Source organism: Dasypus novemcinctus, chromosome 7 (genome assembly GCF_030445035.2).
Source record: "Dasypus novemcinctus isolate mDasNov1 chromosome 7, mDasNov1.1.hap2, whole genome shotgun sequence".
Lineage (NCBI taxonomy): Eukaryota > Metazoa > Chordata > Mammalia > Cingulata > Dasypodidae > Dasypus > Dasypus novemcinctus.
The window spans coordinates 8,074,322-8,097,688 of record NC_080679.1 but is presented as its reverse complement, the minus strand read 5'-3'; the positions used below and the strand labels follow the sequence as shown (position 1 = coordinate 8,097,688).

Here is a 23,367-nt window from a genome sequence, read left to right as displayed (position 1 = left end):
TGCATATGATTAATTTTTGTTGATATAAGTGTAATACAACAAAAGTCTTACCAGCCAACTGCAAGTGTCTAATGATTGAAATTGTAAATGTTAAAAAGAATATTCCTTATATTACATAGTTTAGGGGAGAAATGGAAGATAATTTGGGAATTGGAAGAGTCTGTATCCATGGAAGGGTGGAAGGAAGCGTGAGGGCTCCTTCTAGAGGCGATCCGAGTTCCATCTCTAGACCTTTCCTTGAGGTTACAGAGCCAGGAGACCTGGACGAGGCTGAAGGAGGGGCCCATGTGAAATTCATTCCTGGGCTTCGCCAGCACCTGGGAGAAGTGCTCAGTGCGGTGCCACAGACCCTTGGAAATTAGGCTGGGGAGCTGCCGGGGGACGTGGGACAAGGTGCTAGGGCTCCTGCGTCCTGAGCCCTGGGGTGGGAATCTCCACATGATGAGACTGCAGGCAGCCATCTTCAGTAAAGAGGAGGACGTGGGTGCGAGAGAATTAAGATGTTTCCAGTGCCCTGTGGGCGAGATGGGTGGGGATGGAGTGCTGGGAGGAGCTGGGGTGGGGGAGGAAGGGATGATGGGTGCTTTCTGAGCCATCGTGTCCCCACCAGTGTCCTAAGTGCTTTCGTGTTTTAGCTCCTTAAGGAAAGCTCTACTTACTGTTCCCATTTTACAGATGAGGAAAGCATTGTAAAGGTCACCCAGCTTTAAGTGGGCGGTGGGCTAGTGGGGGTTGGAGCCCAGGGAGTGACCCACTTACCGGGCTCAAGAGGGTACAGCACCCCCCACCCCTTCCCCAGCCCCACCCACCTTCCTCCTCCAGATGCCCCTTCTCTGACGGCTGATTGGATCCAGCAGCTCCTCCCGTGGAGGCTTCTGTCACAGGCCTCCCTTCCCCTAGAGCCTGTGCAGCTCTGGCTGTCTCCCCTGGGGGCCTTGGGATCCTTAGGATGGGGGCCACCTGTGCCCTACTGGGCACCTGGCTTGGGCGTCTGGGCGGATGGCGGCGCCTTGCCCAGGGGTGAGGCTGAAGGTGTGCTCACGTCTAGCCAGGTCAGTCTGCGCCGCCGGGGAGGACCTCTGGGTGGACCCACCCGCCCTGGGCTCCAGCCAGGTCAGGCTGGGGAGCCCATCTGGGAGGCCAGGGCACGCCTGCTCACGGGAGGCGAACCTGTGCAGCAAGAGCAGGATTGTGTCGGGACAGGGGACCTCGTGGCATGAAGTTAACGCTGCTCCTCGAGGTGGGCGTAACCAGCACATAACCAGTTAGGTGTCTTAAAGGCCCCTGCAGGGCACCAAGCCTTCCGGAAGACCTCCGGGAGCACCATGGGTGCAAACGGGAAACAGCCTTTCTCAGCGTGGGGTGAGCCGGAAGGTCATGGGAAGCAGATGTGCCCAGTTCTGGCCCTGGTCAGTGCCGCCCCCGGAGAAACCCGGCAGCTCCCGCCCAGCTCCGAGGCGCTGGTAGTGCCGAGAAGTAACGAACTCCAGGCACAGCCATTCCTTGTGATCTGGGGACTGCGAAGGTCTCTCTCAGGTGTATTCTTCAACAAAGGCGACCTGAGGCGAAGCGTGCGCTTCCCAGCAAGGTAGCCAGTGGCGTGAGCCCTCAACCCTCAGTGCCCGCTGGAAATCGCAGGAGCGGTTTTGACACTTACGCACAGTCCTGTTGCTTTTCCCTCATTCCTGATGAGTGTGCCTAATCAGATCTCTAGGAACAAGGCATGCAAGGCAAAGCTCTTCTCCCAAATCAAGAAGAATAGATTGCCTTTTCAAGTGTTTTTTAGTTGCCCTAGTTTTGCTTTTTTTTAAAAATTCCATCCATTTCATCTTGCTGAGAAATGGCCTGTTTCCAGCATCTTTCTCTCCTTCCCCAGCATCCCTGGAGGTTAAAAGACAGGGAGGAAATATTGACTAAAATTGCAGCTCCTGCAGATTTTTCTTTCGTAAGCAGGTTTATTAAATCTTCAATATTTTGCCTTTAGTAAAAGTGATAACAGGAGGCAGAAACTTTAAATAACAATCGTGATAATAGCCCCAGGCAAGGCACTGCCCTGGTGCTTTCTGTTTCCTCAGCCCTCCTCCCCCCAGGAGGCGGGGCCCTGGTTGTCCCCATGGTACAGCTGAGGTCCAGGCGGTGGTGAGCTCACCAGAGACCCCATAGCCAGGGGCCTTGGAGCAGGCGGTCCAGCCCAGCCCGGGGGTGCACCCTGCAAGCTGGTGTGCGGGCTGAGGAGGGCCACCACGGCCTGATGTCCCCTTCTCATTTAATAGTCACCGCTGTCCTCTGGGAGAGGTTCCTGGAGGAACCGGCGGTTCTGGGAAGTTAAGTCATTTCCCAGTCCTGCAGCTGGGTAGCTTGGCTTGTCGGGATCCACATGCAGACTTGTCCCATGTCCCATCGAAGCATTTCCTTCTCACTCAGAGTTTTTAGTAGCGGTGCTGGGAGGGGGCTTGAAATGAGAGCGCATCTGTTCTAGTGCGGGAGAGTTCTCGTTGGTTTTTATTTTCGGAGATTTGAACATCAAATAAAGCAAATAGGGTTTTCCTGATCTATCAGTGCCTACAAAAGAGTGCTGGTGAGTGTGTGTGTGCAAGTGTGTGTACGTGGAAAGATGGGAAGCGCAGTGGTGACTTTCCGAAGACTGCAGCCCACGTGGAGGCCCTCGGATGCATCTTGGGCCTACTATGGGGTAGGGACTCCAGTTTCTGCTTCTTGGGTACTGTAAGGGCCCAGACCCAAATGCTGGTGTTGAACATCCCCTTGCGTGGAGGGCCACTCTGGTAGACCATGTGTGCAGGGCTCCGGGTGGAGGGGGCCTGGCAGACAACGTGGCGGTGCTCCAAGTGGAGAGACCTTCGGGGACCAGGTAGAGGGGGCCTGGGTGGATCACATGGTGGGGATCCAAGTGGAGAGGGCCTGGCAGACCATGTGGCAGGGCTCTAGATGGAGGGGGCCTGGGTGGACCACATGGCCGGGCTCCAGGTGGAGGGGTCCTGGCAGACCATGTGGCAGTGCTCCATGTGAATGAATCTCATGGCAGGGCTCCAGGTGGAGGGCACCTAGGTGGTCCATGTGGCAGGGCTCCAGGTGGATCACATGGCGGGGCTCCATGTAGAGGATGCCTGGGTGGAGCACGTGGTGGGACTCCAGGCAAAGGGCACCTGGGGGGACTGCATGGCAGGGCTCCAGGTGGAGGGCGCCTAGGTGGACCATGTGGCAGGGCTCCAGGTGGATCACATGGCAGGGCTCCATGTGGAGGGTGCCTCACGTGGTGGGACTCTAGGTAGAGGGCACCTGGGTGGACTGCATGGCAGTGTTCCAGGTGGAGGGCACCTAGGTGGACCATGTGGCAGGGCTCCAGGTAGATCACATGGTGGGGCTCCAGGTGGAGGGCACCTGGGTGGACCACATGGCAGGGCTCCAGGTGGAGGGGACCTGGGTGGACCATGTGGTAGGGCCCCAGGTGGAGGGTGCATAGGTGGACCATGTGGCAGGGCTCCAGGTGGATCACGTGGTGGGGCTCCAGGTGGAGGGGACCTGGGTGGACCATGTGGCAGGGCCCCAGGTGGAGGGTGCCTAGGAGGACCATGTGGCAGGGCTCCAGGTAGATCACGTGGCGGGGCTCCAGGTGGAAGGGACCTGGGTGGACCATGTGGTGAGGCTCCAGGTGGAGGGCGCCTAAGTGGACTATGTGGCAGGGCTCAAGTGGATCACATGGTGGGGCTCCAGGTGGACGGGACCTGGGTGGACCATGTGGCAGGGCTCCAGGTGTATCACACGGTGGGGCTCCAGGTGGAGGGTGCCTGGGTGAACCACATGTTGGGCTCCAGGTGGACAGACCCGCCCGCATTGTTCTCTGCAGTCCAGTCTGGGTTTAGACGGGGATTTCCAGAGGCCAGTGATGCAGAGAGGCTTTCTTCACCCAAGTTCAAGAATTCAGGTTCCCCTTGGGGGTTAACTAGAAAGAACTCAGCCCAGAGACTTGAAAAGATCGTGACTTTAGAGTCCCTGTAGGAGGGGCATGGCGGGAGATGTGCTCGGAGGCTGCGTGCCCCTCTCCTCTGGGTGAGGGAGCCAGCCAGGATGTCCAGGGCAGCCCTCGGTCTCCCCGTGCCCAGGGCTGCCCACGCTGCTCGGGAGGGTCCCAGTGCGTTGCTCGCTAACTCCACATCGCCCCTAACGCCTCCTGTCGGCCAGCTGCTCCGCTCTGTCCCTCCTGTGTGGAGATGCCATCCAGTAGTTTCTGTCTAACGTGTGTGTGGTAGTTTGGCATCCTCCCCTAACTGTGAGCTGTGACTATGGAAATTCCATCCTCATGATGTTCTATGTTTTCCTTTCAAGAACTGGGTTTCTCTTGAGGAGAATACAGGTTCTCGGCCCTTGAATCGATAAGTATGTCTAGATCAGGACCTGTTCAGCGTGAAAAATTCGCTTCCGTTATGGGAACCCAACAAGAGAATGACAATTGCCGTATTCTCTGTTTTCTTAACTCTGTGTAGCCAAGTGTTTACAGTGAGTGAGAATTGCTGGATTTACATCCAAAGTCCGCATTCAAATTCTACTCTTGTCAGCCACTGGCATTGCATGGGAAGCCGTGTATTCTATAGCTAGCCATGAATATGGGTTCTTAAAAAAAAGACACATACTTAAATCTGAATTCAGTAGTGCTTTAAAATTCAGTGGTTGCGGAGGACAAGGAAATCCACTCTAAATACCTTCAGGGCGACAGCCTCGGGTGTATTTTTCCACAAGCGAAGCCCACGTCTGTTTGCTCTATTCACACTCGGTTTTTCTTTTGTAACAAGATTTTTTGTGTGTGTGGCAGGTGGAAGGTTCAAGAAAGAGATTGTTGTTGATGGACAAAGCTATCTGCTACTGATTAGAGATGAAGGAGGCCCCCCAGAGGCTCAGGTGAGTATTGCAAGCAGCCTTGGTAACCGGCCTTCTCCCTTTGTTTTCTTTGTAGAGATTCCCATTCAACAGTGAGTCTAGAAATGAGTTAAGCCCTTTTTTTTTTTAAAGTGATAAGTAGAAACTCAGTGAAATCATTATTTAAATTTTTTCCCACTGACTGGTTTTTTGGTTTTATTTTGTCTCTAATAAATTAATTCTCTTGTTCTTCCTATGGGAAAGTTGGGGCTTAATAAGGAGGACTCAGCAGATTCTGTGCTGTTGGCAGTTCAGTTGAATTGTTATCCAGAAATTTCTATAGTGTTTAAACATTTTTTCTCTTTCTGGAAGTGGTTTGGTCTCCAAAGCAATAAGGTCATTTAGAAATTTTGCTAGATGGTATTTAAGTATTATTTTTTCCTTCTGTTTGGGTTGACTGGTGGGAGGTTCAGCCTTGAGGCCATGCCAGGGCCTCCATGCTGCTTTCTTGGCCTGAGTCAGCCTCTACTGAGAATTCACATACAGCATGTTGTGATTTCTCTGAAAGATCCTTCAGGGATGGGAATTCTGGAAATAAAAAAGCATTAATATGGAAAACCTCCTCCTTTTGATTTATTTAATATCCAGTGTTTTATTAGCAATAATTTGCTAGCTAAACACTTCAGAGGAGCCTAGAGATAGAAATAGTCATTGTCCTATTAGTGCAAACTAAATATTAAAATTTTCTTTGGCATTCTTTCTTGTGAAAGTGTGGTACAAGATTATAGGCTGATTAAAATGAAAAACATTGAGTGTAGAGGGTTGTTAAATTCTGGTACTCAATACATTGAGAGAACACGTACCCATTCAAAAAAAATTGATAGGTTCACCATGTTTCACTGAGTCTAACATACCAGTGATTGTAAGATATGCTAGTGTTTACAGGAAAAATGCTGCCAGTTAAACTGAAGCATCTACCATAAGAAGGAGCATTCTGATATCAAAGATGTTAAAGTGTGAAAATTTTTGATTCTTAGCATTAGTGCTACGGCACCCTTGATATTAAATAAGGAAGAATCTCAAAGACATATTAAAAGTGAAAAGATCAGAGCAGGAAGTTACTTTCCAGTTCAGCAGGGAGAGGTGTGCAGGTGGGCCGTTACTGTGCTGGGGAAGCTGAATGATGCTTTCCTGGTCATGCAGCAGTGCAGGGACCATCTGCTCTGCTGCCACCAGGGCTCCTTTGATGTCGATGTCCTCCAGGGCAGCCAGTAAATAGAACGAGGTGGGTACAGCAGAGAAGCTGCCTGGTTTCATTTTCTAATTTTTCTAGCATATAAATGTTTTGGAGGGACTCGGGACAGGCCTTTTCAAACATGAAGAACCTCAGAAAAACATTGAAAAACCTACAGGAGTGCAAGCAGTGGCGCGGTTAGTGCCGTGCTTTCCACTGCGTGGAGCTGGCCAGAGAAGCTGCGGGTGCCTGAGTCAGCAGGTGGTTCTTTACCTGTGATGATGTGGCGAGTACTGGAAAGAGTTAACTGTGTGATGGTGGTTTGTACTCCTAACACCCAGTTTCCTAAAAGCATCTCCAAAGCCTCCCCTGCCTGTCGGGAGCTTGTCGGAAGGCGACCCGTTTGGGGTTCCCCGCCTTCCAGCCTGAGCCCCCTCTGCTGCGCGCTGGCTTTAAAGAGCAGAGCCCAGCCCCGAGACAACCGACGGGCGCCCACGAACTCCCTTCCCAGTCTCCGCTGCGATTCATTTTTATTTGTTTATTCCCCTCCCTCGTTTTTGTGTGCTCTGTGTGCTCTCTGTGTCCATTTGCTGTGTGCTCTCTGTGTCTGCTGGTCTTCTCTTTTGGAGGCAGCAAACCTGGGACCTCCCGTGTGGGAGTGAGGCACTCAATCATCTGAGCCACCTCAGCTCCCTGCTTGTGTCTCCTTGTTGCATCATCTTGTTGTGTCAGCTTGTCACGCCTGCTCGTCATGCCAGCTCGCTGCCTTGCTTGTCTTCTCCAGGAGGCACTGGAAATCAAACCCGGGAGCTCCCGTGTGGTAGGCAGGAGCTCAGTTGCTTGACCCACATCCGCCTCCCATCACCCTATTTATATTTAGGTCTTTTGGGTGTCCCTACACATCATCAGCAACAACAACAAAAAACACCTCCGTGTCCCATTCCCAGTGGGGTCTTCCAGGGGAGATCCATCCTCTCTCAGTACCTGTGGAAATATCTGTTAAATAGTTTCAAATGCTTAGCGTATATAAAGGCATTGGTTAAGGAGCTTTTTCCTTCTGTTTAGTCTCTATAGTTTTAGGAAGTGATTGCTTTAAGGAAAACAAGCCAGGGTCTGTAGCAAACAGTGGGACACACTTTGTGTTTCTTTTTCACCTCAAAAATCCCATACTGTGAGCTGAGCCCGTAACGGGCAGCCCCGGGTGAGGGCTCGCGGGGACAGTGCTTCGTTTGGATCGTCTCCCTCAGTCCTTGAGACAAAACCCTACGACCCTCGGGTGGCTCCTGGCCGGCAGCTGCTGCCCAGAGATTTCTCCTGGGTGTGGCCGGAGGGGGTGGTGAACCGGGGCACAGGCGGGTGGCCACCTGCCCCGACCTGCCGGCTGAGCCAGCACCCCCAGGCGTGCTCTGTCGCGGCCTCCCTGAGAGAAAGCGTGTAGCCCGCCTTCCTCCCCGAGCACTTCCTGCCACCAGAGGTGTTTCCTGGCCTGGGAGCGTACCCTAAAGTAAAGGTTTCTGCTTCTAGGGATATCAGGAGGGAGCCTTTCAAAAATAGGGGTGGGATTTTATACAAAATTAGGCAGCGCCTACTTCAGTGTTGAAGGGAGAAAGCAATTTTCGAGTTCCTGCACCTGTCCGGTGGCAGCCTGATCTCTCTTCTCACCCGTACAGGCATTTACTCCCCTCTGCCCCCAGGTAATGGCTTCTTACGGTGTGCTCCTGAGCCAGGAGAAGCAGCCCTCCAGTTAACTCCCTTTTTGTTTTTACGCTGCGGGTGAGGGGGGAGCCTTCAGGAGGGCGTGTGTTCACTTAGCCTTTACCGCCCACCTCGTGCTAGGTGCGGGGGCGGGCAGAATGGGACGGGGTTTGCATTTCCTGCGTGGAGGTTCCGACAGGGGTCCCAGCTTCGGTCGTGGAGATGGGGTCTGGACCTGGCAACAGCGAGCCGTTCAGAGCAGACTGGCGCTGTGCTCACCCAGCTTCTTGGAAGAGGAGGGGAAAAAGCGCAGCTCCCAGCAGAGAGGAGGTCAGCCTTCCCGATGGACCAGGAAGATTTCCTCAGGAGACCTTGTTTCAGAGTTCCCTTTCTCACCCAGTTATACATTTATCATTAGAATGTCAGGTGTATTTAACTTTCATCACATGCAGTTCTTGCATATAATTGAATACAGTGTTCAGTTATATGCAGAAGCCAGAGATTAATCCACTTAACATTTCTCAAAATATAAAGAGATACCTTGGTTGTAAAAACGTATTTGGGAATGACAACTTTTTTTTAAAAACCTTTTTTTTTTAAATACCTTCCAGCTTATAGGACAGTTACAAAAATAATACCAATGCAGGGAACTCCCAGCATGCCCCTGTTCCCCCAGATACTCAGGTCCACCAGTTTTACCATTTTGTTACATTTGTCATATCCTAGCTCTCTAGCCATCATTCTGTCAGTAGCCTATTTTCTGAACACTTGAGTGTAGTTGTATATTTCCTGCTCCTTGAGCCCTTACTACTGCCATGTACATTTCCTACAAGGATAGTCACTTATATATCCACCTTATGCACATTTATCAAGTTCAGGGAATTGAGCATTGGTCCATTTTTTTCATATGTCCCTATAATGTCATTTTGAGCCTTTTCTCCTCCCTTATCATATCCTGTCCAGGATCATGTATTGCCTCTAATTGTCTTTTCTTTTTTTTTTAGGAGGTACCGGGGATTGAACCCAGGACCTCGTACGTGGGAAGCAGGTGCTCAGCCACTGAGCTACATTCATTTCTCCAATGACAGTTGGTTTTTTTGTTTTTAAGAGGTACCAGGGATCGAACCAGGGACCTCATACATGGGAAGCTGGCACTCAGCCACTTGAGCTACATCTTTAGTTGCTCATTTCTCTCCCCTCTCCCTGTCCCTTTCCCCGTGAACTATGTGCCTATACCCTCATCCCCTACTTTTATGTAGTTCTTATCACAAATACATGTTTATACATTATCAGTCCAAACCATTGATATCCCATTACAGTTTATGCATTTACCTTTTAAATCCTTCAGGAAGTAGAAAGTAGAGTTAAAAACCAAAAATACATAGCAGTAGCAGTTTTATTTTTCCATGTTGTTACCCTCACTGGAGATCTTTATTTCTTCATGTGGCTTCAGTCTGTTGTCCGTTGTCCTTTCCTTTCAGCCTGCAGAACTCCCTTTAGCATCTTTTACAGCATTAGTCTAACGGTGATGAACTCGCTCAGCTTTTGTTTACCTGGGAATGTCTTAATCTCTCCCTCATGTTTGAAAGACAATTTCGTAGGATAAGAGTACTTGGTTGGCAGTTTTTTTGTTGCCTTCTTGCCTCCATGTTTCCCATGAGAAATTGGCACCTAATCTTCCACAGGCTCCCATGCACATGACAAGTTGCTTCTCTCTCGCAGCTTTCAGAATTCTCTATCTTGGGCATTTGGCAGTTTGAGTATAAATATTCTGGTGTGGATGTATTTGGGTTGACCCTGTTTGGAGTTCGTGTAGCGTCTTGGATGTATATATTCATGTCTTTTGTTAAATTTGGGAAGTTTTCACTCATTATTTCTTTAAATGTTCTTTTTGCCACTTTCTCTCTTCTCCTGGGAGTCTGGCACTGCATGTACTGGCACATTTCACAGTATCCCCTGGTTCCTCAGGCCCTTGTTCACTTGTCTTCTTTCTTTCTTTCTTCTCCTCAGACTGGGTAATTTCAATTGCCTTTTCTCAAGTTCACTCATTCTTCCTTCTGCCAACTATATTAGCAGGAATGTTTTTTTTTTCCTAGGGCAGTTTTGTTGCTGTTGGTCTTCAGTTCATTTGGTACCTTAACGTCCACCTCTCTATGGGTAGTCCTTTTGTGTTCATCTGTCATTTTCCTTATTTTCTTCATTCCTTCGTTCATGCTTGCCTTTTGCTCTTTGTCTATAACAAGGACCATTGTTTTAAAGTCTTTGGGTGGTCCTAGGTCTGCTCCCTCCTCACTGATGGTTTCTGATGCTTTCGTCGTCGTCTTTGCCTAGACCATCACTTCATGTTTCTTTGTTCTGTAATGTTTTATTGAAACCTGGACACTTGGATATTTTAATGTGTTATTGCTGGAATATAGATCGCTACATATGTTCTTTAAGCTTGTATCTGGCTAGTGTTCTGACAGAGCTTATATTGACTGCCAGGAGTTAATAACAACAACAAAAAGAATGAAAAGAAACGCCTTTCCCACTTTGCAGACTGGCCTGTGCAGGCGCTCTCCTTCAGGGCATAGTTCGAGCAGGGGTTCCTTTCTGGTGTGCCGCGTCTCGGATATGCACTGGGGACTGTCCCCTCTTCACGGGACCACACATGTCCTGTCTTCTCTAGGAAGCAGGTCCCTCTCAGTCCTGGGCACTGCACTGTGTGTCCTCATCCTGCGGCCAGCGAGCCTTTGCGCCAGGCACACGGCTCCGCTGTTCCCGCCAGCTTGGCTCTCTCTGTAGGAGATTGCCGTGAGCTGCCCTCCCCACACGGGGCAAGTTCTGGGATGGGGAGTCCCTTGGGTTACCACCAGACAGACCGGGCCAGACACGCCAGCTCCGTGTGCACACGAGGGGGCATCTGCTCCCGCTGTGGCAGGACCCGGGATCCACCCTGGGCGCATAGGCCGGGCCCACATGGGGCTGGCGAGGGCGAGGGAGGAGCTGGCCATGGCGCCACGAGCTCCTGCTGCTTTTCAATGGCCCTTTTTCTTTATTCAGTATTCGCCCTGTCCTTAAAACTGTATTCTAGAACTTTGAGAAAGATGTTTCTGCCAGTTCTTGTTTGGTGTTCAAAGCTTTTGGGGGGGCTGGGTAGAGTTATCTCGTTCTGCCACTTTAATCAAGGGCCTCTGCAGCTTTTAAAGGAAGCAAGCATGGTGTTTTATTTTTTTTCCGTTTTCACTTAGGAAGGGAAAGGTCTGTGGGGCTAGCCAGAGCCCTTCTCAGTCCTGGCTGTGCCGGTTAGGTAGCAAGTGTGGGAACTGCTGACGCTGAGGGAGCCCTGTTCAGTTGGTTTGTTTTGCACTGTGCTAAAAGTAGGTATTAATCTCCTCGTGGGGTGCTGTAAGAGCTCAGCGGAACAAGGCACAATGTAAAGCACCCCTCTGACAGATGGGTAGGCCAGCAGCTGGCAGGTGGGGTGGTGGGATGGGGATGGATTTCTGAGCAAGCTATGGGAACCGAGAGAAGGAGGCCCCCTATTCCAGGAAGGCCTCCTGGAGCAACTGTGAGGTGCGAGTCATTCCAAGTAGAGAATGATGGGTGAACTGAGAACCTGGAGCGTAAAGAGGAAGTTTCCGGGTTACTTCAAGGCCATCCTCAAACTGACGGGCCCTGGTGTGGAGGAGGGGTCGCCCGCGCGGCGTGGGCCGCAGTTTCCGGGCTCCGTCAGAGGGTGGGTGGTCGCGGAGGTGTGAAGACCATGGGGGCACTTGTAGGGTTTGCACCGTGGGCAGACCGAGGGTCCTGGGTGGGAAGACGATGAGGGCCCTGTGCCCGAGGCGCTGGCAGAGGCACGCCGCGCTCCGGGGAAGGAAGCCAGCGAGGCGGCCGCAGCAGGTGGTAAAAGGAGCCGGGCTTCGGGCGGCAGGGGTGCAGGAGTGCACGCGGCCCCGGACGCCGGTGCGGCGCCGTCGACGCCCTTTTCTCCGTGGGCCTGCTCACCCAGTTCCCCCTCTTTTCTTCCCAGTTTGCCATGTGGGTGGACGCTGTTATCTTTGTCTTCAGCCTGGAGGATGAGATAAGTTTCCAGACGGTGTACCACTACTACAGCCGCATGGCCAGCTACCGGAACACGAGCGAGATGCCCCTCGTTCTGGTCGGGACCCAGGGTAAGTCGCGGTCTGGGCACAGGTTTTGTTTCTTAAGGATTCCAGCAGCCGATCGGTCTTCCGTGTTTGGTTATGGAAGAACTCGGAGAGGGTTTAAGGAAGAAATACTTTGTTGTGGAAGGCTCACGTGTAATAAATGAGAACCCAGAAAACAAACTCAGTATCCTGATTTGATCCTCCGGCCGCACCACTCCGACAGCCACAAAGCACACACACAACGTCCCGCCCCAGGCGCTTTTGGAAAAACAAAATCTATTTTCTGTTACTTTCTGCATTAGGGTGTCCTAATTCTGCCTGTTATATAAAAGCAATTGCTACGCAATCTAAAAGCTCATTTATTTTAACTTTGCACCTTCACATGATACTGATTTTTGATACGGCAGAGTTCTGCTTTATTCTACTCCATTTGCTCCTTCTTATGATCAGTATCTTGTTTTCACTCTGGCAGGTTCCTTGGCGTGGAATCGCCCTGGGCACATTTCTCGGTTCCTTCCAGGTCACCAACACTTGGCCTCTCGGTAGGGGGACCGTCGGGTGGGATCAGCCGGCCTTGACCCCAGCCCTCTTTTGTGGTCCTCTCTAGCATCAGGGTCTGATTAAGAGGATGTGCAGAGTTTCACCGAGTTAGCGAGGTGAGGGGTAACCTGAACACTGTCAGTAAGTGAAGAAATAACCGTTTCAAGAAAAATTGTATTGTTCTCCCAAGTTTTTGTGAATATGCTGTTTTTGTAAATTCATTCAGAAATTAGCACATCTGCCGTTCCCTCACATGCCCCAAGGTGAGACTGACTTGTATAAGACAACCCCCACGCTGGGCAAACAGGTGGCCAGCTGTATACCCTACCACTTAGAGTGTCACCAGGCAAGGTCACCGGCCACTTCGGCAGGAATTTGGATGGGCAAGCCGCTGCCATGTGTGTGGGTATGTGTGCTGAGAGAATAAGCTAAAAATATTTCCTTAGTGTGCCAGATGCCAAGTGTTAGAGTTGGGTAGACGCACACACACACACACACACCCTTTTTTGCCTATGGTCTTTGTAACTGGTAAAGAATTGGAGAGGAACTTACAGCCCATCGGAAGAGACATGCTTCACGGTTCTTTATGCCTAAAGCGCCCTCTGGCGGCCAACGGGAAACAAGGCCGCTCCGATAAAAAGCCCCCGGTTCTTACCAGTACGGAGAGATGGCCTATTTGAGTTGGCATCTTAGAAATTCTTAATACGTGTTTTACGATGGGTGGCTTATTTTAGATAGATTCTGCCTAAAGCTGCCTAAAATCGAAGAGATTGCTTTCACATTAGAGCCTCTGTGCACGGGCTCGACAGGAGATTCCTGCCCACGTGCCTCCGGATGGCGAGGGCAGGTGCACCTGCCGAGCTGCTGGGAAAGTTCGTGTTTAGGATCCAGAAGGCTTTGTCGCTCTAGATTCGCGGAGATCGGTGGCAGTTCAGCCCCCAGGCTGCGCCGGGAAGGTCAGGTGTGCCGTGTTCAGCTTCTGTGGGTGGAGGATGGGCGAAATGTGGGGCCCCCGGGCGTGGGGTGTGCCCTGGCCTGTCGCCTTGAACAGCGAGGAGTCGGCGTGTGGCGCCCACGTGCCGAGGTGCCTTTGATTCCTCGTACCTAAAGCATGGCCAGGTTTTTCCTGACTCCGCTGGGATGCCAGCAGCCCTTTTCTCAGTCCCTGTCTCTGCCGTCGTCACTGGGCAGAGGTGTTTCCCTGTGGGCCTCCGCGCCTGCTGGGGGGGACACGGGGGGGTGGAGACTGCCCCCCGTGCCCCACCCGCCGTCCCTGCTGGGACCCTGCAGGCGTGTGTCCGTGTGTCTGCCAGGGGGTCTGCGGGTGGCTAAGTGGAGACCTTGGGGCACCTGTGCTTCCCGAGGAGAAGATTCCACCCCTTTCATGGCCCCTATTGTCAGAAACGTCTATGAAGTGACTGTTGTGTGCCTGGGAAGGGAGCCCTTTAACGTGGGGCCCTTGGTGGGCTCGATGCGCGACAAGGGTCCCTCTCGGGGGGCTCCCAGGCTGCCTTGTGTGTGAGGCACTTTCCTCTTCAGCTCACTGGTTTGGACACAGCCCCACCCCATGCCGTCAGGACAGGGCTGCTGAACGGGCCTCGGAGGGCCGGAAGCGGGAGCGAGCGAGGGCATCTGTGTGGACTGAGTGGGTTCCACCTCGGGGTGGACAAGGGAACTTGCCCTCCCGTGGCTAGGGCGAGTGGCCCTGAGGTGGAAAAAGAGTCAGGGTCATTTCTTTTAAAGATTTATTTTTTATTAATTTCTTCCCCCCGCCCCCCAATAGTTGTCTGCTCTCTGTCCATTCGCTGTGTGTTCTTCTGTGTCTGCTTGGATTCTTATCAGTGGCACCGAGAATCTGTGTCTCTTTTTGTTGCGTCATCTTGTGTCAGCTCTCCATGTGTGTGGTGCCACTCCTGGGCAGGCTGCACTTTCTTTCACGCTGGGCGGCTCTCCTTACAGAGTGCACTCCTTGTGTGTGGGGCTCCCCTATGCGGGGGACACCCCTGCGTGGCAGGGCACTCCTTGCGTGCATCAGCACTGTGCGTGGGCCAGCTCACCACACAGCTCAGGAGGCCCGGGGTGTGAACCTTGGACCTCCCATGTGGTAGGCGGACGCTCTATCTGTTGAGTCAAATCTGCTTCCCACGGTCAGTTCTTAATGGAGGGGGCGGCAGGGGTGTGTTTTCTTTCTGGAGAATAAACTCTGTGACTCTTTACACCTGGACAAGATGTTGGGAGGAGGTAATTACCCAATGTTTGCTGAATTAGTTACCCTTTAAAGACTTGGATGTTAAATTGATTTCTGGGAGAAGTGTGCACTGTAAAAAAGACGCAGCGTTAAACGTGGAATGAAAACTTGAGAATAGTGTGGAACTGAAATTGGGGGTGCAGCTCGAGCAGAGCTGTTTCTGTGAGCTGTGTCTAGGCATGAAGCGGCCTTGAAGGCGAGTTAGGGCAGTGCCGGGGCCCACGGCACGCGGGCCCCATGCAGGCCGCGGGTGAAGCCGGGCGGAGGCTCGGTAGCCTGCGCTTTCCAGAGTACACTGAAGGATTGAAAAGTTATGGATTTCTAACTTTTCCCTAATGTCTTCTTAAAAGATATTTATACCTTTACAAAATAACTTCTTTTTCTTGAATGTTGTGAAGCCCAAGTCAGATTTAAAATCCACAAAACAGGAAGACAGGAAGAGGCGTTTAACGACATCCCCGCCACAGGACTTGCCCAGGACATTTTCTAGAACATATATCCAGGCTGCCCAGGTCACTTCAACAAACCAGTCCTGAATCACAGAGTTAGTTTGTCTTGCCTTAGGGCAATTAAGAAATATGAGTTCAAATCCCTGTATTCCATAGGCTAAAATAGGAAATAGAAAAAAAAAAAACAGGGAAGGAGTGAATCATGAATCAGTTATTCATTAAATGTCCTTGTTCTTTGTACTTCAGAATATGGATATAGATGGTATATATGTCACTAGAATAAAAAATTTTTTTAAAGTATAGGCCTGTACAACAGTGAGCCCTGTTGAAAACCATGTATTATAGTGAATACTCGAACTTTTCAAATGTTCTTTCAAGAATTGTAACAAATATACTGCACTAATGCAAGGTGTTAGTCATAGGCTGGGTATATGGGAACTCTGTATTTTTTTTTATTTTTTATTTTATTATATTCATTTTTTAAAAAATATTACATTTAAAAAATATGAGGTCCCCATTCACCCCCACTGCCCCCACCCCACCACTCCTCCCACATCATGACACATCCATTGCATCTGGTGAGTACATCTCTGGGCATTGCTGCACCCCATGGCCAGTGGTCCACACCATCGCCACACTCTCCCACGTTCCATCCAGTGGGCCATGGGAGGATCTACAGTGTCCGGTAATTGTCCCTACAGCACCACCCAGGACAACTCCAAGTCCCGAAAACGCCTCCACATCTCATTTCTTCCTCTCATTCCCCTCACCTAGCAGCCACCATGGCCACTTTTTCCACACCAATGCGACATTTTCTCGATTATTAACCACAATAGTTCATGAATAGAATATCATTAAGTCCACTCTAATCCTTACAGTATTCCTCCTTCCTGTGGACCTTGGCTTGGTTGTGTCCATTCCACATCTATGTCAAGAGGGGGCTTAGATTCCACATGGATGCTGGATGCAATCCTCCTGCTTTCAGTTGTAGGCACTCTAGGCTCCATGCTGTGGTGGTTGACATTCTTCAACTCCATGTTAGCTGAGTGGGGTAAGTCCAATATTTTATGCTTGATTTTTCTGTAAACCAACAAGTTCTCTAATTAAAAAACAAAACAGAGAGCTAATCCTTTTCCTGTTCAGAAATACACACAATTTAGAGGGTGGTGGTGGTTTTCTATTACTCCTATTATTTTGGTGTTCCTTTGCCTCATAGAGAAACTCCTGTTGGTGTTTTTCTGTTTAAAGAATTGTGGGTTTTTTTATAGTGTAAGAGCCTTGAAACCCTCTAAAACTTTTCAGATTGTACAGGCGCTCTGAAAAGCACCTGTCATCAGACACCTGAACACAGTACCTGGTGACATTTTGCCCCCCTCCTCCTACAGCGCAGGCTCTCAACAGTAACTAATAAAACTAAGAACGAAGTGAACGGGGGGAGGGACGATGGCAGGACACAGATGGTGGAAGCCAGGCTGAATGAAGAGACTGATTGTCTTTTCTTCGGGAAGCTAGTGGTTGGCCGTGGGCATCTCTGCTCTCCTGCTCCACACCGCTCGTGCCCACAGGTCACACCCCTCGTGCACACAGGTCCAAGCGTGGGTGGGGACAGCCCTTCCCGTGTCTCAGTCACCTGTGACTCCACGGCAGACCGTCATTCAAGCCATGGGTCCAGCCCCCTGGTCCCTACCTCCCTGTCCACGTCACCCCGCCTTGTGCCGGGTCATTGCAGGAGCCTCGTGACGGGCTTCCTTCCCCTGCCTCGTCTCCCCCTCCTCAGACATCAGCCAGCACGGTTCTGGGAAGACCCCAGCCGACGTCACCCCTCCCGTGCTCCCTGTCCCCAGTGAGTCCCTCCTTCCCGGGCAGCCACCAAGGCCCTGCTCCCCGCCCTGCCCCTCATTCCCCCTCCCTCTGTGCTCCCCTTGGGCCCCAGGACTATTGCAGCGTACCTCCCTCCCACCCAGGTGCTCTGAGCCAGGTGGCGCCGGCTGCTGCTGGTCCTGCAGGTGGGGCTCCCCGGCCACCCCTGCCCTACAACACGGCGCCTCCCCTCCTCCTGTTCCACTTCCCTCCTTAGCACTTGCCATCATCTCGCATTCATCTCTGTTCTCATACTCATCTCATTTATTTTCTTCCCCTTTTCTCCTGGAACACCTGCCCCGTGAGAGCACGGATTGTTGCTGCTTATTCACTGGGGTCCCCTGTGCCTTGAACAGGAGCAGACACCTACTGGGGTTCAACAGACATTTACAGGATGGAGAGAGGGATGGTTAGGTAGATGGAGGGAGGGAGGGATGGACAGATGCATGGACGGGTGGGTGGATGTTTGGCCACATCTGGGAGAATATAGATAACACACGACCATTTCGCAGAGTGCTTTGTAGACAGGAGGTGACCTGCAGATGGTGCTGGGTGGTTTTCTTAGCTTCTCCCCGCTCTTTAAAGTATTTTCCTATGGAGCCCCGTTGAACGCGTTCTTCCTCGCGCGCCTCCCGCACATTGCTTTATATCGGCTTCGACGCTCTCCTTCCCGGGTCCCGCTAACGAACGAGTATGCTGGCATTGGAAGCTGTTACTTGGGGCTAAACTCGGTTTCCTGAGTTCCAGATCCCTGCGAGAACTCCGTCTCCACCGCGCGGGGCACAGGTCAGAGCCAGCCCGGGCCTCCGGTGGCGGGGAGTAACCAGAGATGCCGCTCTTGTCTGTTTCAGATGCCATAAGCTCCAGCAACCCGCGCGTCATCGACGACGCCCGCGCGCGCAAGCTCTCCAACGACCTGAAGCGCTGCACCTACTACGAGACCTGCGCCACCTACGGGCTCAACGTGGAGAGGGTCTTCCAGGATGGTGAGTACCGCCCCGGCACCACCGCCACCGTGGCGCGCAGGGGCTTCCGGAAGAGGGCGCCGCCTGCCCGCATGCGGGTGACAAACGCGTCGTCGGTGCGCGGGCACCAGCGTTGAAGCCGAGCCGCGTGCCAGGGGCGACTCCCGAGCCCGTGGCGTCTAAGTGACGCGTTCGCGTAGTTCTCAGGAGGCCACGGAGCACCTGCTGTAAACCCTGCTGAGATGGAGGCTGTGCTCCACCTCCGTGACCTTCCTGTGCATGGGGGGAAGACGTTCTTGAGCTAGCATTTACACACGTGTTCGCAAACTCACGCACGTGCCAGCTGTTCTCTCTAACGGCTCGTTCTCAAACCCATCCCATTCTTTCAAAAAAAAAAGCATTTACATATTCGATGTTAGTGTTTGAGGAGAATAAACTAAAAGAGAAAGAGAGCAAAGTTTGGACCAAAGACTCTCTCCCATTAGGGCCGTGGTGAGTGGGAGGGGAGGGCAGGGACGCAGGCTTGGGAATTGAACCCCCGTTTCTGGACCAGCCACCAGCCGGCCAGGAGACCTTTCTCTAGGGTGCGAAACACGTGAAGAATTGTGACGCCAGATGCCAGCGGCGTGAAAGGGTCGGTGGGGCGTGCTGTGGGAGCCCGCGGGCAGCGGTGGCGCCTGGCCTGGGAACCGGCAAGGCCTCTGGGGTAGGGTCTTCTAGACGTGGAGATTTGGGAGACGAGGCAGAGGGTCCCGGCTCTGATGGAGCGGTGGGAAATCAGTAGCTGTTTCCCCGCCCGCCCTTGTTTATATCCCAGGTGGCAGAGCCACCTCCGCTCCACGCGCCTGGGCGCCCCTGCACCTGCCCGGGGCAGTGCACGGTGCCGCGGGGTGGCCGGGGGCAGCGCCCGGCAGGCAGCTTCTGACTCTGCACAGTGTCCTAGTCGCTGCAGAGGTTCTCACGGCCTTGCTGGGCACCAGCCCCCCTGAAAAGTAGTTTGCGTTATTCAAAGCAACACTTACAGGATCTGGCATCCTGGGGCTACTTCGCCAAAACGGGGCAACATATGCTTTTCTTTTAACTATCCAAACTTTCTTTTAACTATCCAAATTTTCAGAGGAAATTGTAGGATTTCCATGCTTTTTTCATTTTATTATGATTCAAAAACCCTGTCCATTATTTAAACCTGCCTCCTCTTCCGTTTTCCTTACCAGCCAGGTTCTTCTCGAAGCTCCTTTGACCTCGCAGGTAATGATCAGGCCTCTCTTTCTTTCTGCACATTTTCAGTAGCTGGTCCTTTGTGTCTTACCTGTGCAGTGGCCTTTCCTAGGACACTTGGGACCCCTGGGCCGCCCGCCCCTGCTTCCTGAGGCACCTGTTTGCACGGGCCGCCGCATGCTGGGCTGTGTTGGGAGAACGTGCAGTTGCGCTGCAGACTCTGGTTTACACCTGGGGCAGCACATGTGGCCCCAGTCTTGGGGGTCCTTGCCTGTTAATGAGATGGGGAAGAAGTATGCCAGGAAGCACGTGGAGCTCTTCAGAGAGACGGCTTCCAGCAGAGGCAGGCGCTCCTTGCCGTTGAATCGCCCGAAACCCCGCAAAAGTTAGAATGCTGAGTGGGTGCAGGGCCAGGAAACACCTGCCCAGTGTTGTAAGGGCCACAGGCACACCCGCCTGCTCATGGCCCCAGCAAGGCTGCTCTCTGCTCCAGGCTATTCCCGCAGAGTTCAGTAGCTGGGATAGAGACCTCATGGCCCAGAAAGCCGGAAATATTTACTGTGTGCACGTTTCCAGGAAGTTTGCGACCCCTGATGGGATGATTGGAGCTTGGTCATGTGCACGAGTTTAATGTCCACAGTGATAGAGCCCTTCGACATTGGTTGTGGGTAACAAACATGGATTTCCCATCACTTATGCATCTTTTGCACAGTAACCTGGTAAGTGAGTTGACAGTTGGAAGGGCAAGGTGACCGTGCATCCCCCTTGCCCATCTCAGGCCTGACCCCAAATGTGGGAGGAGCGGCGCGCTGGCAGGGCGTGCTGGAAGCGTTTCAGCGGGAGAGCTGGCGAGCAGCGAGGTGGGCTCTTGAAAAATTAACACGAAGGTGAGACTCAGGAGTGATATTTCCAAATGCTCTTTTCTTAAAATGTTAACACGAGTGCGTTGCTGTGACAGGTGACGTGTTACCTCCCAACATAATGAGTGGACTGACGAAGCTGTGGAACCTTAGTGTGGGTTTATGTGGGCTCAGGAGTTTCTCAGTAAATGTTAATTTTTATTTTAGAAATAATTCATTCCCGTTAATATTTGCATTTTGTGGCATCTTAACACCCACAGTAAGGGCTACAACTCCTGTGACTGGTGATTTTGTCCTGATAATATTTTTCATTGGTGTTATGAGATATGTTTTCAAAATAATATTGATCTTCTATATATTTTATATGGTGATTGTGGTACATATAGTTTTGTATTTGTATTTACATTTTTATTTACTTAAATTACAAACTCTCCATTACCTAATGGTAAAGATAGTTGCCCATCGAGTTAGACTGTACTAAGAACTTACAAACATGAACAATAACAGTCCATTTTAATCTTCAAGGAAAACAAGCGCTTGTTAAAGAAATAGACTCAGAAAAGTTACATAACTGGACGAAAGCTGTGCCTGGATTGAATCCCTGGGACCTTAACCATGACACGGGGCCACCACTTGTTATTAAATGAAGCAGAGCTGTGAGCCGTGTCCTGAGCGCACGCTTCCCTCCGGGGTGTGCGCGGGGCCAGGAAGCCCCACGAGCTCGACCGCCGGGGACCGCTTCGTTTTACTATATGTACCACAATCACCATATAAAATACGCTGCTGGGAAGCACAGGTGGGTGCCTGCCTTTGTGAAGTCCAAGTACAGGGAGGATGAGCATTCCACAGTCCCACGGGAAGGCGAGCTGTGTCTCATCTAGGGGTGCTGGTGGAAAGCGATGGGCCGGCTGCTCTCTCGCACCCCTTAGCTATTTGGAGACCTGTTTAGTGGCACTGGCAGGTTTCTGTGCTTTGTGGAGCAGAATAGCCTGCCCGACTTGAGGGTCCCTTTAAATGAGTCGCCGTTGGGGAACTACTAGACTCACTGTTTCTGTTTCATCTGGACACTGAGTCTGACCCAGGTCGTTGTTCCCTGGCTAGTGGCCTGTGTGCCCAGGAGAGCCCTGGGAGGGAGTGCCAGGGGCATCGGCCAGCTGGGCACATGGGCTCGAGGTGGCCGCTGCCCACAGGCCCAGTGCAGGCTACACGGGGCCCCCCTCCTGCCTAGGTTTCACCCACACCCCATCTGGCCTCGCTCTGTCTGATTCCGTGCTGTTCTGCTGGCTGCTTGTCATCTCTATAACTACAGTCTTTTGCAGTTTTAAAGTTAAAATGGTCATTTCAGCGTTGAGCATTTAAAAACTTTGAAAATTCCCGGTCATTTATTCTCGTCAGCCCTGGGTATATAAGATGATTGATTACTGGATACTAAAGGTCATTTTTCGCTGACATTGTTTCTCTGGCACTTTATACACACACACACACACACATATGTGTGTATATATATGTATTTCCTTTTTTTTTTTTAAAGAAAAGTTTTTTCTCTCTAAAAATGAACCAATTTCCTGAGTGGCGCAGCACGTGGCCCTCGCGGCACTGTAGTCAGGTCTTTGGGAAGGCAGAGCAGGCTAGTGTTGCTGATGGGATTTGTCAGCGCAGACGTTGAAAGACAACCTAAAATCATCCTAACTCTTCTCCCAGAAGCCCTCCTAGTGCTTAGAGGTGTCCACAGGCCCCACGCGGGCTGCACCATATTCTGTATACTAGGAGAAGGTGCTAACCTGACTTTTTAAGCTCGCATTCGTAGGGCAGTAGGAAACATTTTGGTCTGACATAATTGTTAGGCCCGGTAGAGATGCAGGTGAGAAGATAAATTACAAACTGCCATCTGTTGGCTGCAGCCTCCCAGGCGGCTGGTTTTTGTCACGGTGTTGTTTGGCCAGGATAACTGGACAGTTAGTGACCTTTCATCCTCGATAGAGCTGTGTGATTAACAGTAAAAGAAAGACCCTCAGTTTAGGTGCACGAGGATAGAAACTGCTGAGTGGTGGCATTAAAGAGTTCTGCATGCCACCTGCTGGCGCCGCCGCTGCTTCGAGCAGCCCAGGGCTTCCTGCGTGCGCAGCGGCATCTCACGCTCACGGGCCTTACCCGGGTGGATGGGTACCTACCCCGCTGAGCATGCTCCGTTCCAGGAACAGCAGAGCCAGTCCTCCAGCGCCAGTGCCCCAGCTCTTGGCGTCTGTCCTGCACTCCCCATTCCGGAGAACAGTCCTTCCGTGGAGGCCATTCCACCTGGTTTCCACCACTGCCCGGCAGTGGCCCGCTGAGCACGGATGCCTGTGGGGAACAAACCTGAGTGGGAGGCGGCAGGACTCACCTGAGGTCACGCAGGGAGCCAGGGGGCCTCTGTTTGTTTTCCATCTTTTGCTTTCAAAAGATTGACATCCTGGTGCACAAAGAATCCCATTTCACACGACACATCTGCAGCGGGTTGGTTGTAATTGCAGGACTGCCCAGGACAGGGGGTGCTGTCTAATGACGCCAGTTTGTACGACCTAATTGCATGCAGTGGAGCATCATTCAGTGGAAGCAGACTTCGGAGCTTTTCCTCCCAAGTGCTGCATCATCCATCGTTCTGTTTTGCTGACACCGCACTCTTTTGTTTGTGCTGTTAAAGGATATATCAATTAGGTCTCTTCAGTTCTTTCCTGAAACAAGCTCTGTTTTCCTTGTTGAGGTGGCCTTGTTTACTTGTTTTTGTTGCTGCTGTTTTCCTCCTTTCTCTATAATGTTAGAGATTAAATTGGAGCCAACTTACATTTTCTTTGGCAAAAGAGTGCTTTCAAAAATAAGATTTTTCATGTTTGAAAGCAAACAAAAATGTGTACATTGGCATTTAATATATTTTGGAAAGATGAACTAATGCCATCAAGTGCCCATTGATACGTACTTTTTTGTAATTTGTAATAATGGCTAATATTTTTTATAGTAATTTAAGGGCTTAAGATGTAAAACTAGTACCTGTCATTAGATCATTTGTAGCTGAGAACCACATTCTCTGAGATTCTTGTTTCCTAAAGTCACATTAGATAGCTGGCACCAGGTAAAGCCAGAATTTCCTACTTCTACCTCCTGATTTCACTGTACATTTATGTCCATCACTATCACCACATCCCCTCCTCACCCCAACTCCACGTGCTCACTGTCCCCTCTACATTGAAAAGGTGAGTTTCTAAGACTGGGAAGGTATGGGTGGCCGGTTTGTGTTAAGACAGGACGAAAAGTTTCACCTG

General features: G+C 51.4%; 1 protein-coding gene across 3 annotated transcripts in view; it reads left to right on the top strand.

Annotated features, from left to right (window-relative positions):
- The window catches only part of AGAP1 (ArfGAP with GTPase domain, ankyrin repeat and PH domain 1), a 617,334-nt gene that overhangs the window by 229,834 nt on the left and 364,133 nt on the right, over positions 1-23,367 (top strand). For all 3 annotated transcript variants that reach the window (XM_058299852.2, XM_058299856.2, XM_058299853.2), the window contains exons 4-6: positions 4,829-4,914; positions 11,814-11,955; positions 17,880-18,014. In XM_058299852.2, the coding sequence (XP_058155835.1) occupies positions 4,829-4,914; positions 11,814-11,955; positions 17,880-18,014 (363 nt within the window). The remainder of the gene's footprint in view (positions 1-4,828; positions 4,915-11,813; positions 11,956-17,879; positions 18,015-23,367) is intronic.